This window comes from Pelophylax lessonae (genome assembly GCF_965119305.1).
Source record: "Pelophylax lessonae genome assembly, chromosome: 12".
NCBI lineage: Eukaryota > Metazoa > Chordata > Amphibia > Anura > Ranidae > Pelophylax > Pelophylax lessonae.
Genome location: NC_138779.1, coordinates 31,471,552 through 31,486,479, shown reverse-complemented (window position 1 = coordinate 31,486,479; position 14,928 = coordinate 31,471,552). Strand labels below are relative to the sequence as shown.

General features: G+C 42.5%; 1 protein-coding gene across 1 annotated transcript in view; it reads right to left on the bottom strand.

Annotated features, from left to right (window-relative positions):
- Positions 1 to 7,967: 7,967 nt before the first annotated feature.
- The window catches only part of PEX14 (peroxisomal biogenesis factor 14), a 282,226-nt gene continuing 275,265 nt past the window's right edge, over positions 7,968 to 14,928 (bottom strand). The window contains exons 8-9 of the mRNA XM_082274523.1: positions 14,410 to 14,501; positions 7,968 to 8,852 (exon numbers count right to left, since the gene is read on the bottom strand). Coding sequence (XP_082130649.1) covers positions 8,426 to 8,852; positions 14,410 to 14,501 — 519 coding nt within the window. The 3' untranslated portion in view covers positions 7,968 to 8,425. The remainder of the gene's footprint in view (positions 8,853 to 14,409; positions 14,502 to 14,928) is intronic.

Here is a 14,928-nt window from a genome sequence, read left to right as displayed (position 1 = left end):
GGTTTTAATAACAACAGTTTTTATCTATTCATTTTTATTTTTAAATTAGAGCTTTTTTGGCTTTCTCAGAGCATCTTGTCCTTGAAGAGAAGGATTTATACCTCTCTGCACTTGGCTTTCCTCTCTCTGGAAGGACAATTCTCAGAGCCGCTCGAATGTTTATTGAGGGGGGGAAAAAATATCTTCATTTTGCTATTTAAAACGTGAAACTTTACGATACCACTTAAAGTAAACCTGTACTGAGAGAAAGATAGAGGCTGCCATTGCTGGGATCCTTCTGAAAATTCTAGTTGCCTGGTTCCTGATCCAGGACCCTGACCCAGATCCTGATCTTGTATTTTGCACAAACCTGTAAAAAGCATTTAGAATGTCATAACAGAAGTACAATTTTATTTATTATAGCGCCAACAATTCATGCATCACTTTACATATTGGACAATCACACCAGCCCCAAGGAGCTTACAATTTAAGGTCCTTTCCTCACATATACTAAGCCCAATTTGGAAAGCAGCAAATCAACCTACCAGCATGTCTTTGGAGTGTGGGAGGACACCGGAGTGCCCACAGGAAACCCAGGGCCAACATGCCAAACTTCATGTAAGTAGTGTCCTAGTTGGGAACTCAAACTAAGGACTCTAATGCTGCAAGGCACAAGTGCTACCTACTAAGTCACTGTGCTTTGCATACTTATTCCAGATTAGCAACCTAAAGTGGACCTGGTCCCAAAAAGTGAAGATTCGCTATGTTATAAGGAATATCTAGAAGTGTTCATTGTGCCTAAGCAGTACCCCTACGCCAACGACACCCACATTTATATCTCAACCCCTCAGCTACCTCCCTCAGTCTCCTCAGGTATTACTAATTTACTAACAGACATATCAGCCTGGATGTCACAACACTTCCTCAAACTTAAGGCCCGTACGAAATATCCTCCAATTTTCCTCTCTTGATCAGCGTTCATTACCGTTTTAAGTTGACAGTGCATAAATGTTCACAAAATTTCTCGTCCGATTTTTTTTGGGACATTTGTTCCTAGACTTCCGGGTTGTCCGCAACTTCAGATCATGCGCGGTCTCTCGTATGCGATTTTTCACGGACGTACTGCATACACATTAAACGAAAATTGGTCATCTAGGGACAGACGCTAAATTTTTTTTTTCGTTGAAAATGTCGGAATCGGCTGCTGAAAGTTGTGTACACACTAGCCGAAAATCGTACGATTTTACCTCGGACGGGAATTTTCGGCAGATTTTCTACTAGTGTGTACCCCACTTTAATCTATACAAAACCGAGCTCATAATATTTCCTCCACCACGTGCCCCTTCCCCTGATCTCTCTGTCAAGATGGATAGCACAACTATCAACCCGTCCCCACATGCCAAGGTTCTAGGTGTAATCCTGGACTATCCTTTCAGTCCTACCTCCAATCAATGTCCAAATCTTGCCGCCTCAACCTCTGCAACATCTCCAAAATATGCTCCTTTCTAACGAAAGACACCACAAAGCTCTTGGGTTCACTCCCTGGTAATCTTTCGCCTCAACTACTGCAACTCTCTTCTCTCATTGGATTATCTTTACATAGGCTGTCTCCTCCTTCAGTCCATTATGAATGCTGCTGCCAGGCTCATCCACCTTACCAACCATTTAGTGTCTACTATCCCTCTCTGCCAATCACTCCACTGGCTTCCACTCACCCAACTAATTAAATTCGAAATACTAGCAACTTACAAAGCCATCCACAACTCGACCCCCAGTTACATCACTAGCCTGGTCTAAAAATACCAACCTAATCGTTCTCTTCCTTCCTCCCAAGACCTTCTGCTCTCTAGCTCCCTCGTCACCTCCTCCCATGCTCACCTCCAGGAATTTTCTTGAGCCTCTCCCATCCTATGAAACTCCCTACCCCAATCTGTCCGATTATCTCCTATTTTGTTTGCATTTAGAAGATCCCTGAAAACCCTCCTCTTTAGAGAAGCCTATCCTGCCCACACCGAACAACAGTACTTTATTTTTCTCCATCAGCTCACCCCACACAGTTATTACCTTTTGTATTGCTTGACCCTCCATTCTAGATTCTAAGCTCTAATGAGCAGGGCCCTCTGATTTCTCCTGTATTGAATTGTATTGTAACTGTACTGTTTGCCATCATGTTGTAAAGCACTGCGCAAACTGTTGGCGCTATATAAACCCTGTATTATAATAATAATATAAACAACAACAACAATCTGAAAACTATACCTTTTATCTTGAATTCCTCCTGAAAATAGTGTTACTCCAGTGCCTATACAACCCATAGTTGTATATCTGCAATGTGAACCGAAGGTACTTCTTCCTCAGACGTCTAGTCTCAGATTTGGTGATGCCACTAATGTGCTGCTCATTGCTTTTCTTTGCTAGAAGCTGTGAGGAAGCAAAGCCCGGCCTCTATCAAGGTGGCTGCCTCCACACAGATCTTTAAAAAGTAAGCATGAGTAAACGCAAGGTCTTGAAATGGATTAATATCTGGTTGTGTATCAACAGGAGGATAAAAAGAACATAAGACAGATGAATGCCATACACACCTAACCTCTGTAGGGCTGAATGAGCGAAATCACTAGATTTCTGCATCCATGCTAAATAGCATTGGTGGAGGAATCTCCTCTGGCGCCTCTTGTATTCAGATAGCTGCAGCACCAACTGCTGTGTCCATACTCAAACAATGACTGCATCTGTTCGGCTGAACATTTTCTACCCAACTCCTCAGATTATTTGTTCAATTTTGTGGAGCTGAGTGGTGCAGACAGGGCCATTCACAACTCAAATTTTAGCGGATTCATCAGAAATCTTACAAAATTTGAGCTGGCCAACTATAATGAGAAAAGGACAGAACACAGACGAATGAGGGATATTAAATGATTTAATGAGATGCTAAAATGAGAGAAGAGTAAGGCAGGCCATAGACGGTGCAAATTTCTTTCCTGCAACCCAGGGGAATCCCTCCTGCTGAGACAATGTTCTCCCTGTAGGGAGGCGAGGGAAGCCATCCCCGGCAGGAGAAGACAGTGATTATTGTTACAGCCGCTAGCGATAATCGCAGGTAAATCCGGCAGGCTGGTTGCACCCAAGTGGATCCATCGATCAATCAACTTGGTACATTCAGCCTGCCCATAGACCGTTTAAATCTCATCTGGTTCCTGCTGAGATTCGAACCATCTATGGCCAGCCTAAGACAAAATGACTCGTGAGAGAGAATAGAACAAAAAAGAGGGCGTGATCCTCTCAGAAGGTGATGAAACGGATAAAAGAGGAAGATGAAATGTCTAGTTGGGAAGAGTACAAAATACAGAGAAAGGTCCAGAATTAAATGATAGGGCAGGAAAATATGAGGGCTGAGAAGAAAAGGACTTAAGGGGATGAAACAAAGTGTGATAAGGAGTTTGAACTGGCTAAGACAATAGGAAGATGAAACTACTAGGTCAGAGATGATTAAGTGAGAACACTAGGAAAAAAAAATGATATCCCCACTTCAGCCAATTTTTAGGTATTGTCCCCAGCTGGGAACGTCACTAAACAAATAACTCTTCCACTACTCACCTCCTTCTCTGATGATCCACCTACCCCTCACTAAAGTATTCCTGATCCCCACTATGTGCCCTCATCTTCCGAGTTGAAAGGCACTCACTCATATTCATTCAACCTGGCAGACTGAGGACATACTGTGAGTGAAGGGCATCATAGACATGCCCTCCTGCACTCTCATTGTAATGATGCAGTAAGCAGCACTGATGTAATCATGTCAGCCCCACTCTATACATCACTGAGGAAAGCCCACCACGAGGGGAAGATCCAAAGAAGAAGAAGAGGACCCTGCACATATTGTGACCAGTCCTGAAGACATCTGGAAAGGTACAAATTAAAAATTCAAAAATTACATTTGAAATTGGGCTTGAAACTACTTACTGAGAAGAGGGACAAAAAAGAAGAAATGACCAGGAGTTGATGATGGAACAAACACTGCTTTGGAATGTGAAAAATGAGGATGAAACAAGAAAACAAAAGTAAGTAAAAATGACAGACACAGGAAGGGTCGTGACTCTTTTCTTGCTTTTATTGGGGTATTTAAACCCTCCACTGTCAGCAACAGTGGGGCATAGTTCCTGCCACAGACAATGGGGCACTATTCCTCCCACCGACACCAATGATGGTGCACGATTCCTTCCATTGACACCAATAATAGGGCATTATTCCTCCCACTGACACCAACAATGGGGCACTATTCCTCCCATTGAAACCAATAATAGGGCATTATTCCTCCCATTGACACCAACGATGGGGCGCTATTCCTCCAATTGACACCAACGATGGGGCACTATTCCTCCCATTGACACCAACGATGGGGCACTATTCCTCCCATTGACACAAACGATGGGGCACTATTCCTCCCGTTGACGCCAACAATAGGGCACTATTCCTCCCATTGACACCAACAATGGGGCCCTATTCCTCCTATTGACACCAACGATGGGGCCCTATTCCTCCTATTAATACCAAAGATGGGGCACTATTCCTCCTCCTAATACCAACCATGGGACATCATTTACTCCTTTTGATTTTAATGTCAGGACATTTTCTACTCCCACTGACCACAGTGCGCCCCCCCCCTCTAAAATTTGAAGGACAGTCAACTAGCCCTTTGTTTAGAAAGTTTGAAAACCCCTGGGCTATACCATTTGTTCTTTCTGGTTCATCTGTTTTGTGCTATCAGGAACAAGATAACCTATGCTGTCCATCAATCTGTACTCCATACGAGTTCTGAGTGAGCCACTGGATTTTCTACATCAGCTCACATTGGGCTGCCTGAGGAGCAATCCTGTTGAAATGGGTTTAAAACCAACAAAATTTGTACATAAAAGTTTTCAGTGAAAAAAAACAGAATCCCTGGGTTAAATAGTGTAACTTGTTTTTATTACAATTATGTACATTTATAGTTAAATTTTTGTTAATTTTTTAAATCTATACATTAGCACACCGACAAGCACAGTGGGTTGATGCAATTAAGGGAGCGTGGCACTGCCCTTAGGCAATGTAGTCTTCTTTGTGACCATCTATATTTTTTTCCCATATGGCCTTCTCTATCCCCAAAGCATTCAACACAGTGCAAATTTAGCAATGTCACAGGCAAATATTTGTTCTGAAGAAACACATGGATATGGTGTTTAAAGGTTCGGCCAAAGATAGCTTATTGGTCTATTTTTTCCTTAGAGCAGAGGATTATAGGAAAAACAGATTTAAAGAAAAAAAAAAAAAAATTGTGTTAGGTGCTAAGAAGAATCTATGTCCAGCATGGATTTTTTACATTGCTTTAGGATGTTAAAGTGTAGGTATAGCCAAAGCCTCTCCTTTTAGATTTAAAAGAGATGTTTTTTTTTTTTTTTTAAGAATCATACTTACCTATCTGTCCCCTGGGGCCTCGAACACTGAAAATCGAGCGATCTAACACCACTGATCGCTCGGTTATCACAGCTCCCTCGGTTATGCCAGCTCCCTCGGTTATGCCAGCCCAGGCATGTGGGCGGATCCTGACTTCATTGTCACAATCTTGCCCAAGCCGAGCTTGGCTCTGTGACATCAGTAAACAGCGGGCTTCATCACTCGGTTATCACAGCTCCCTGAGCAGAGAGCTGCTGTCAGTCAGCTCTCTGCTCTACCCCCCACGCTCATTGGAGGCTCTCAGCGGCTCACTGATAGGCTGGGCCGAGTGCCAGTCCAGGCATGTGGGCGGATCCTGACTTCATTTTCACAATCTTGCCCAAGCCGGGCTTGGCTCTGTGACGTCAGCAGACAGCGGGCTTCAGTTCGCTGTCTGCTGAAAACGGGTCACAAGAGTGCAGAACGAACTGCACTCCTGTAATCCACAGGAGAAGTACAGCCAAACAAGCTTTCCTTTCCATTTAGCTCCTGTTGTGTCTCCAGGACAGGGAGAGAACATTTCTCCAAAGTGAAGGAAGTTCCCCTTAAAGTTGGTATAGAAACAACTTTTTACAGACACAGGCGCCATCTTTAAAAGATTTACCTTCACCTCTTGTTCCTCTTACAAATATAACATTTTGGATTCCCCATATTTTCAACTTTGCTAACAAAAGCCAACAGGACTAAAGCTGGCCATATGCTTGTAGATTTTCGAATGAACATATGTATGAAAATTCTTTGTACATTCAATGACTTGATAAATGTCATTTAAAAGTAATGCAAAATATTTTTGCTTTTAATATTCGATTTTGGAATGAATTTGAAAAACAAAAGCCACATACATGGTTAGAAATGTGTTAGTTTGAGAAAAGTTTTCCACCCCGTTACTTTTTTCTCATCACTGAAGTTGAAAACAAACATCGATTTAACCCCAGTAACCATTAGAAAAGCAGAACAGACGTTCTTAAAACGAAACATTTTGAATGATATTCTACTAGTATATGGCCAGCTTAAAAGAAAGGTTGAATCTATCCAGCAGAGGCACTGACCGCAATAAAAACCTAATAGAAGGTAAAAAGCCCCATACACACGCACAGATTGTTGGCCAACTGATCGGCCGTCTTTTGTCCAGTGTTGTTTGTTGGTTGAAATGTGCTCTAGACTTGCACTGGACTTTTGTTGGCCAACAAAAACCAACTTCAGAAGTGATGTCATGTGATGGTTGACTTTCCGTGTGTTTTTTCTTCTCTGAGCATGCCCAGTCTTGCTCATCTGATTTTTGTCTGCCGAAATATGTACTGACTGAGGAACAATCGGCCGTTCTGTTGTTGGCCAACAAAAATTTTATAGCATGCACACCAGATTTTTTACGGCCGAAAATTCGCAGTTGGTTGTCGGAAGCATCATACTAACAAGCCTACAATCGGCAGAACGGACGTTGGCCGAAAATTTACGGCCAACAATCTGTGCGTGTGTACGAGGCTTAACAGTACAAACAAATGGCCACTGCCCTCACCTATAACTGGCCTTGGCAGCAAGGAGCACATGGAAGGGCAATGCATGCAAAACAAAACCAAAGAAAATTCAAGCTACATTCCGTAAGACCATCCTGCAACCAACCAAATTATCCCAACAGTATGCGTTAAAAAGAGAGGGCAAATGTGTGCAAACTAAATCCCTGTTTTTAAGGCATATTGTTATGGATAATTTGGTAGGTGTCAGGCTGGTCCATAAGATGAGCTTGGTATTTCTATCTGGTTTTGATAGGAGTTCTAACTTTATCTAAAAAAAAAAAAAGGAAAAAAAAATTGGCTATGCATACACTTTAAGAAAAGAGGATTGCATTTATGACACTTGTATATAAAAAATACTACTTAAAAACAAGTCTGTGTTTTTAACAAGAAATCTTCGGGTGTAGCTCTATTATAATGTAGGAAAATGTTAAAAAAAAAAAAACTGAAGACAGGAAAAGGAGAGGGAGGGGGGATTAAAGGGTGACAAACAAAGAGGTTTGTGTTCAAGATAAGCAAAAACTGAGACCACCAGCAGGGCAAATACTTATTGTTGAAAATGTTGTAAAGGCAGAGGGATTGATCCAATCTACTCTGAATGCTGCATATAAATCAGACACGTTTTAACGTGTCAAAGCTATTTTTCCATAAATTACCCTCCACAGAATTTGCTAAAGCAGGCAAGGGGTGAGCCCTTTAAAAATCACTATTTAGAATTTATTTTTAACTATAAAATCTCTAAAAGGAAAGAATGAAAACCAGAAAGTGAGGGATCTCCTTTGTCTGTTTTTTTTATTTTATTTTACAATTGGCTTAATTTTATATAACTTCATTCTTAATTAACTGTAAGAAACAACCAAACTACCGTCATACTCCAGGAACAAAAAAAAAAGTCATTGTTCAACATTGTAGAGAACTATGCTAGTATGTAAGCTTGTAGTTGCTCATTCGATTGTAATGCGCAACACAACAAGTCTGTGTCATGCGCATGCTGCTCACAGTGTGACAAATGGTGATTACAGGTCGTGTGCCAAACACACTACAAGAGTTAGGCGGTGATTTAAAATTGGATGATCAGTGAGCATTCTCTTTATTTCATCTTTACGTCTGGAAAAAAAAAAAGGATGTGTTTTCTGTAATTAAGGGAAGAGTGCACCCTGGCTCCCATTATCATGTTTCCTTGCATGTGGGCAGACCGCTGAACAAGAACTACGGGGATCTATCGAGGAAAGTGAAAGTGAATAGATCTGTCATTTACATAGACGGAGAGATCACTGTGCAGACACAATGAAAAGATAGCTGAATGGACAGCGACACAGCAGAGCACTAGAAAATCTCGCCTGCGATAAGACATCGGCTTTTTTATAACTGCATTAAGAGTTGTACCACAATAGATCACACAGTTCCTTGGCGGTATGAACCCCAGAACACATCAGGGAGATGGAGGTAGCAGATGGGAGATGCAATCATTCCATCTCGTTACTGGCGCCTTCTGGCCTACGCAACTTATCCACTGGCTCATTGATCTGTCCATCCCCACCCCGGCGGTCTTCGGTTTGGACTCCCATGCAATCCTCTTCGTCAGCTTGTCCAACGTCCTCTTCATCTTCTTCGTCCTCCTCCTCTCCTTGGACTTCCATGCGCACTTGGCTCTGCACGTCAATTTCAGGATCCCCCTCTCTAGTGGTGGACAGATGATGGGAGTTGACCTTTGCTCCCTCGGGGCTGTGGTTCTCCTTGACGGGAGAAGAGGATCCAGACTCATTGCTAACAGGGGAAATGTCACTGCTGCTGTTGTGGTTAAGCGTTGCCTGGTTGGGTAAAGTAGGCGGTTTCATGGGCATTTGCCAATTCGGAATCTTAGGTGTAGATGGAGATGGCGGGAATTGCCTCCTAGTAACAGGAAGAGAAAGAAGTCAAAACAAGCTATTTGGATTATGTACCCATATGTATAAAATGTCTCAGAACAAGATCACCTGAAGTCTGTCGTTTGCCTGACCTCACGCTTTTTCCCAGTTCTTAAGGCACGTCTGTGTCAAATACTGGTGCCCCATAGTTAAAAGGAATATAAAAAAGTTTAGCACTCTGTTATCTAATGCGGTTTTGCACCCTCAAAAGCTGGCAGACAGTGTGTGATATCAGGGCACATGCATAAAAGGTGTTAGATCTTGTGATATTAAAGTGGAAACTTTATTCTCCCAATTAACATAGAATATTTGTAATCATTATGCTGCTAGCATTAGTAAATAGATAGAAAAGTATATCATATTTACTTGTTTTAAACTTTTTTTTTTCTTTAGTTTAGTTACTTCCTGGTTTCCTGCGTAGGAAAATGATGTCATACATCCCAGGAGTCTTCGGGAGGGGACGAGGGGTTTTCTCAGCTAAGCACACTCTTTTTCATGCATGGTTGAGCCTAAGGGCAGGTGGATTCCAGGAAGTAAATGCTACATGAATCATCTGCCCTTACTCAAGATGGCCACGGCCGGAAATCCTAGGGGGTGTTTTTCAAAGTGATTTCTCAACAAAATAAAGCAAGGAGACATGGATGGATGGGGGAGTTTGCGTTGAATATTAAAAAAAATGTATGTTTTGTAATGTCAATTTGTAAATCAGCAATGTTCTTTTTTTAGACTTCAATAAAATTTGTCAATTTTTACATATATGTAGCCGTATACTTTTGAGTATGATACCAGGAAAAGTCCCCGTAAGCCCACTTTTTACCAATATCCCTAGCAGGAGTTGGTGTTTCTAAGAATATTAAAAATGAATGAAATAGTGTTTTTGGTTTGTGGTGCTCAGATGCAGTGAAGATCCGCTTTATTGTCCAATATTGTAAGTGACCATCTTAATTTACGAAGCTAATTCACTTTCATGAGGCTGTTCATACATAAAATACCAACAAATGAAAGAGGGGGTCTTGAAGTAAACAGATATGTAGAAAGCAGTAAGGGTGCAACAACAATGTTTATTAGAGTCCTCAGTAATTTTTGTGATGTAATGATCAATAGACTAAGAAAGCAAACGTGTTTTAAGGGTTCACACGCTCCCTCCTCAACATTTCCAAGTCTATCCAGATATTGCTGAATATACATAATATATAAGCCCTGATGAAGGGGAGTGTGAATGTCCCCCCAAATGCATTGGATTTATTATTCTATTAGTTATTCAAAAAAAAAGTTAAAAATCACTCTGGACTTTAAGTGGTGTGGCGTCCTTATTGCTTTCAAAATTTACAGCGCACGATAGACAACATGGGGGACAGGAGGAAGACTGGAGCACATTTTATTTAAGAAAGGTACAAAGTATTTTCCTGTCATCCATTCCAGCAAATAATGTTTTTCTGGGAGAGACTGAAGCCGGATACCCATGGGTCGAATGTTGGGAGACATTTGCCGGTTAAAAAAAATTCAGCCCGTGTGGCCAGCTTCTGTTGGATGAGCATGCCTGGAAAACCAGCAGACGTCCGACTCCCGATTAGCACTCTAAGCCAATGGTTGAGACCGCTGATTGTAATGTTCTGGTGGGGGGAGGCCTTCCCTCTGTGAGAACATAACAGCTCAATGGGGGAGATCGCTGTACTAATGTTGGATAGTTAGTACAGCGGCTCCAACGGGAGCAGTCTGTTTAAAAAAAAACGTTAGACCGCATTCACACTGAAGCGGCACGACTTCGGGGGCGACCTGTGAAGTCGCGTGCACCGCGACTTCAGCGCGACTTGCACGGACTTCATATAATGAATGTCTATGCAAGTCGCTCCGAGGTCGCCCCAAAGTAGTACAGGACCCTTTTTCTAAGTCGGAGCGACTTGTGTCGCTCCTATTAGAACGGGTCCTGTAGCACTGTATGGACCGCGACTTGTCAGGCTGACAAGTCGTGGTAGTGTGAATGGACACTTAGTGTGTGGCAGGCTTAAGGCAAGCCATATAAGGTGCAAGTTTCTTTCCTGACATTACGGGCTGCAAGTAAGAAATTTGCTTGATTCCCCCATCAACACAGATAAAGTTGACAGGGGAATCCCTCCTGCTGAGCCATTGCATTCTCCTGGCGGCGGCTGGTATTCACTTGTCAACGCTGTCTGTATTGATGGGGGAATCGAGCAAATGTCTTTCCTGCATCTCGTAATGTCAGGACAGTGTATGGCCTACCTTAGTCTCTCCCAGAAAAGCCGCTTCGCTGGAATGGATAACTTCAGGAGAAGACAGTGATTATTACTAGTGGCTATATCAGTCATTTGTGATAACTGAATGTAAAATACGGCAGGCTGGTTGTACCCAAGTTGATCGTTCAACTTGTTACATTTAGGCTGCCCATACACAGTTCGAATCTCGGCCGGCTTCTGCTGAACCGGCCAAGATTTGAACTGTCTAAGGCTGGCCTTACAGTAGGTAGTAGTGGATGATATGTTATCTTTTGGTGCAGTTTAGAAAGTGAAAGCAAGAGTGTGACTTGTTGTCATGGTAGAAAGGCACTTTTCAATAAGCCCAGGGGTCTTCAAACTATGGCCCTCCAGTTGGTCAGGAACTACAATTCCCATCATGCCTTGTCCTGTCTGTGAATGTCAGATTTTTGCAATGCCTCATGGGATGTCTAATCCTGCAACAGCTGGAGGGCCGTAGTTTGAGGATTCCTGAATTAGCCTTTATAATCCAGTCTCAGTGTGATTGGAGAAACGTACTTTCTATGATACACTGTTCTACTATAAGTCCCAGCATGAATTTTTATTGTTTCTAAATAATCCATTGCTTCCTGCAAGCTAAGACTAATGGGAGTAACTGATGTACTTTAGAAGCTTGAAGTTTGCTGTATCTGGTTCTGACGTTATAGTGCCAGCGATGGTCATAAAGAAAATTAATTTGGCTGATAATGCGATATCAATTATAGCATTTCAGTGAATTATAGCTTAGATCGGACCATGATGTCAAAAAGGATGGTGAAATTAAAACCTGTAAAAATAATTAAACGCTCTCCCAGGACAGCACTAGCTGACTCTGGACATTTAGTCATCGGTGTCTGGATATGTAGGACATGCGGTTGTCCTGAAATGTACTGGCAATGACCCTCCAATACAGGTTGTCGTGGGGGTCACCTGACCCCCCAGCGGATACGTTGACAACAATTTATACACCACAGAGTTTTCTATGTAAAGGTCGGGGAAAAAGAAGCTTTGCTCTTAACGACCAATCAGGTGTTTCCATTTCTTAGTGGCCTTCAAAATGCAAAAAAAAATAAATAAAAAATTATATATACAGTACATATATATATATTTTTATTGAATAGGAAGGAAGGTAATTAAATTAACCAGCTGTATGAACAAGATCTCCTATCTGTAGAAACATCCACCAGATGGGGGGATTGCATGAACAAAGATTTGGGATATTCAGATTAATTTCATTTAAGTTTCAAAAAACCTGATTCATCGTTAAAACGTAGTTCTTCAGATTCAGTCCAGTGATTTTTTCCTAGGCCAAGATGATGTCAGCACCTCTGCTGCAGACTAGGGGAAGCATGTGCTCAGTCTTCCCTTCCCAGTGATAAGACTGCAAAGTTGTAACTTCAGAACAAATCACAAGTTTAGAGGTTGCAGCAGATGCTGATCCTTGTCACACATTTGGTAACACAGCCAAGAACTTCACAGGCACCAGGATTTATGTGATTGTGTCATCTCTGAGCTGGCATTTCAGCCCAGGACGTAGATGGTGACCCTTGATGATGTCTGAGCAAAGATGGTGCCGTAAGATGAAGGCAATGAATGCGATCTCTGGGCAAGGTCATAAATACCTATCCATATCATCTTAAAATTATTGTAAAGTCTTTTTTTTTTTTTTTTTTACTATTAAAATAACAAATCTGTTATACTTACATGCTCTGTGCAGTTGGTTTTGCAAGGAGCAGCCCAGATCCTCCTCTTCTCGGGTCCCTAGCTAAAGGTTCTGGCCCCTTCCTCCTGTTGAGTGCCCCCACAGCAAACAGCTTGCTATGGGGGCACCCAAGCCGAGCAGCAGCTTCGTCTATCCATTCAGATACAGAGCTGCATTCGGTCCCGCCCCCCTCTCCTGATTGGCTAACTGAGCTTGATTGGCGGGAGCAAATGGCACGGCTGCTGTATCTCAGCCAATCAGGAGAGAGAGAGTCCTGGACAGCTGAGGCACTCGTGGACATAGCTGGATAGAGAGTGAGTATTAGGGGGGCTGAGGGGGGAAGCTGCACACAGAAGGCTTTTTATCTTAATGCATAGAATGTATTAAGACAAAAAATGTTCTATCTTTACAAGCGTTTAACACATTACTTGGCATCCTACACTTAACATGAAACTAAATATGTCTGATGCCAGGTGTACTTAAAAGTGTTACTAAACCCACAACAGTAAAATCAGTCTGTATATACAGTAAAGCATGCTTGTTATACCCACTGTGGAACCTAAGGGGTTGATCCTTTGCATTGTGTATAAAGGCTGTTTGATCCTGTCTCTCTGATCCTCCTCTTCTTCCACTGTCTTCAAAATATTACCTGATATTTACAGAGCCAGGGGACGGCTGCACAAGCTCAGTTTGGTGTGTATTTCTAGGGAGATTTTTTTTTTCTTGGGAGAGTGCATGTGATCAGCACAGGGCCAATCAGCACTGTCCAGACAGAGGATCAGGTGAGAATGAAAACTCCTCCTACAAGCTTTACTAAGAACTGATAGAAGTCACAAGACTGCTTTATACTGTTGATGAGAAAAGGTATTTAGCAGTTTATATTTACTAAAATAATTGCATTTCCATGTTCTGTGTACCAGATATAGTGAATGCAGGCTCCTGGGGAGATCAGATATTAGTTAATGCAGGCTCCTGGGGAGACCAGATATAGTAAATGCAGGCTCCTGGGGAGACCAGATATAGTGAATGCAGGCTCCTGGGGAGACCAGATAGAGTGAATGGAGGCTCCTGGGGAGACCAGATATAGTGAATGCAGGCTCCTGGGGAGACCAGATATAGTGAATGCAGGCTCCTGGGGAGACCAGATATAGTGACTGCAGGCTCCTGGGGAGACCAGATATAGTGACTGCAGGCTCCTGGGAAGACCAGATATAGTGAATGCAGGCTCCTTGGGAGACCAGATATAGTGACTGCAAGCTCCTGGGGAGACCAGATATAGTGAATGCAGCCTCCTGGGGAGACCAGATATAGTGACTGCAAGCTCCTGGGGAGACCAGATATAGTGAATGCAGGCTCCTGGGGAGACCAGATATAGTGACTGCAGGCTCCTGGGGAGACCAGATATAGTGAATGCAGGCTCCTGGGGAGACAAGATATAGTGAATGCAGGCTCCTGGGGAGACAAGATATAGTGAATGCAGGCTCCTGGGTTTAGTAACACTTTAAATTTGCCTATCCAACTAAAGTGTTTCCATAAGATGTGCACAAGATGACCAGCCTGCCAGCATCTCCCATCACAACTCCCAGTACCTGTTCAGCAGCAGCCCTTTCAGAGAGTAGATTTCAGACTTTAATTCCTGGATGTTCTGAGATTCCAGAATAGTGTTAGATGAACTGAAGGCCTACAAAGTACAAAAAAAATGTCATCATTAAAAACTTAAAGTGTTATTAAGCAGCCATCTTTGTTTATCCTGTTTATCATTGAAAGTGAAAGAAAATCCCAAATTTTGGGTTGTCCCGACAAAAGTAATAGAGGGGAAATCTTCCAATAGGGACACTAGTTCTAGTGACATGGGGGGTCTTCAGGGGGGTTCACCTAATTTGCAGGGATTTTCTCTCACTTCCTGTTTGGCTATGGGACAGGAAGTGAGGGGAAATCTCCCCAATGGGACACAGATGGCAAAAGAAAAGTTTTGCCCATAATTCTACTTTAAATTGTAAGATGTTCTCTCATGGAACAGCAGGTACTCTCGTCCCTGTATATTGTTCGTCATTCAATGGTGTGGGCGGGCATAAACACCACTAATTCTGGGCTATCTGGTTTAGAAG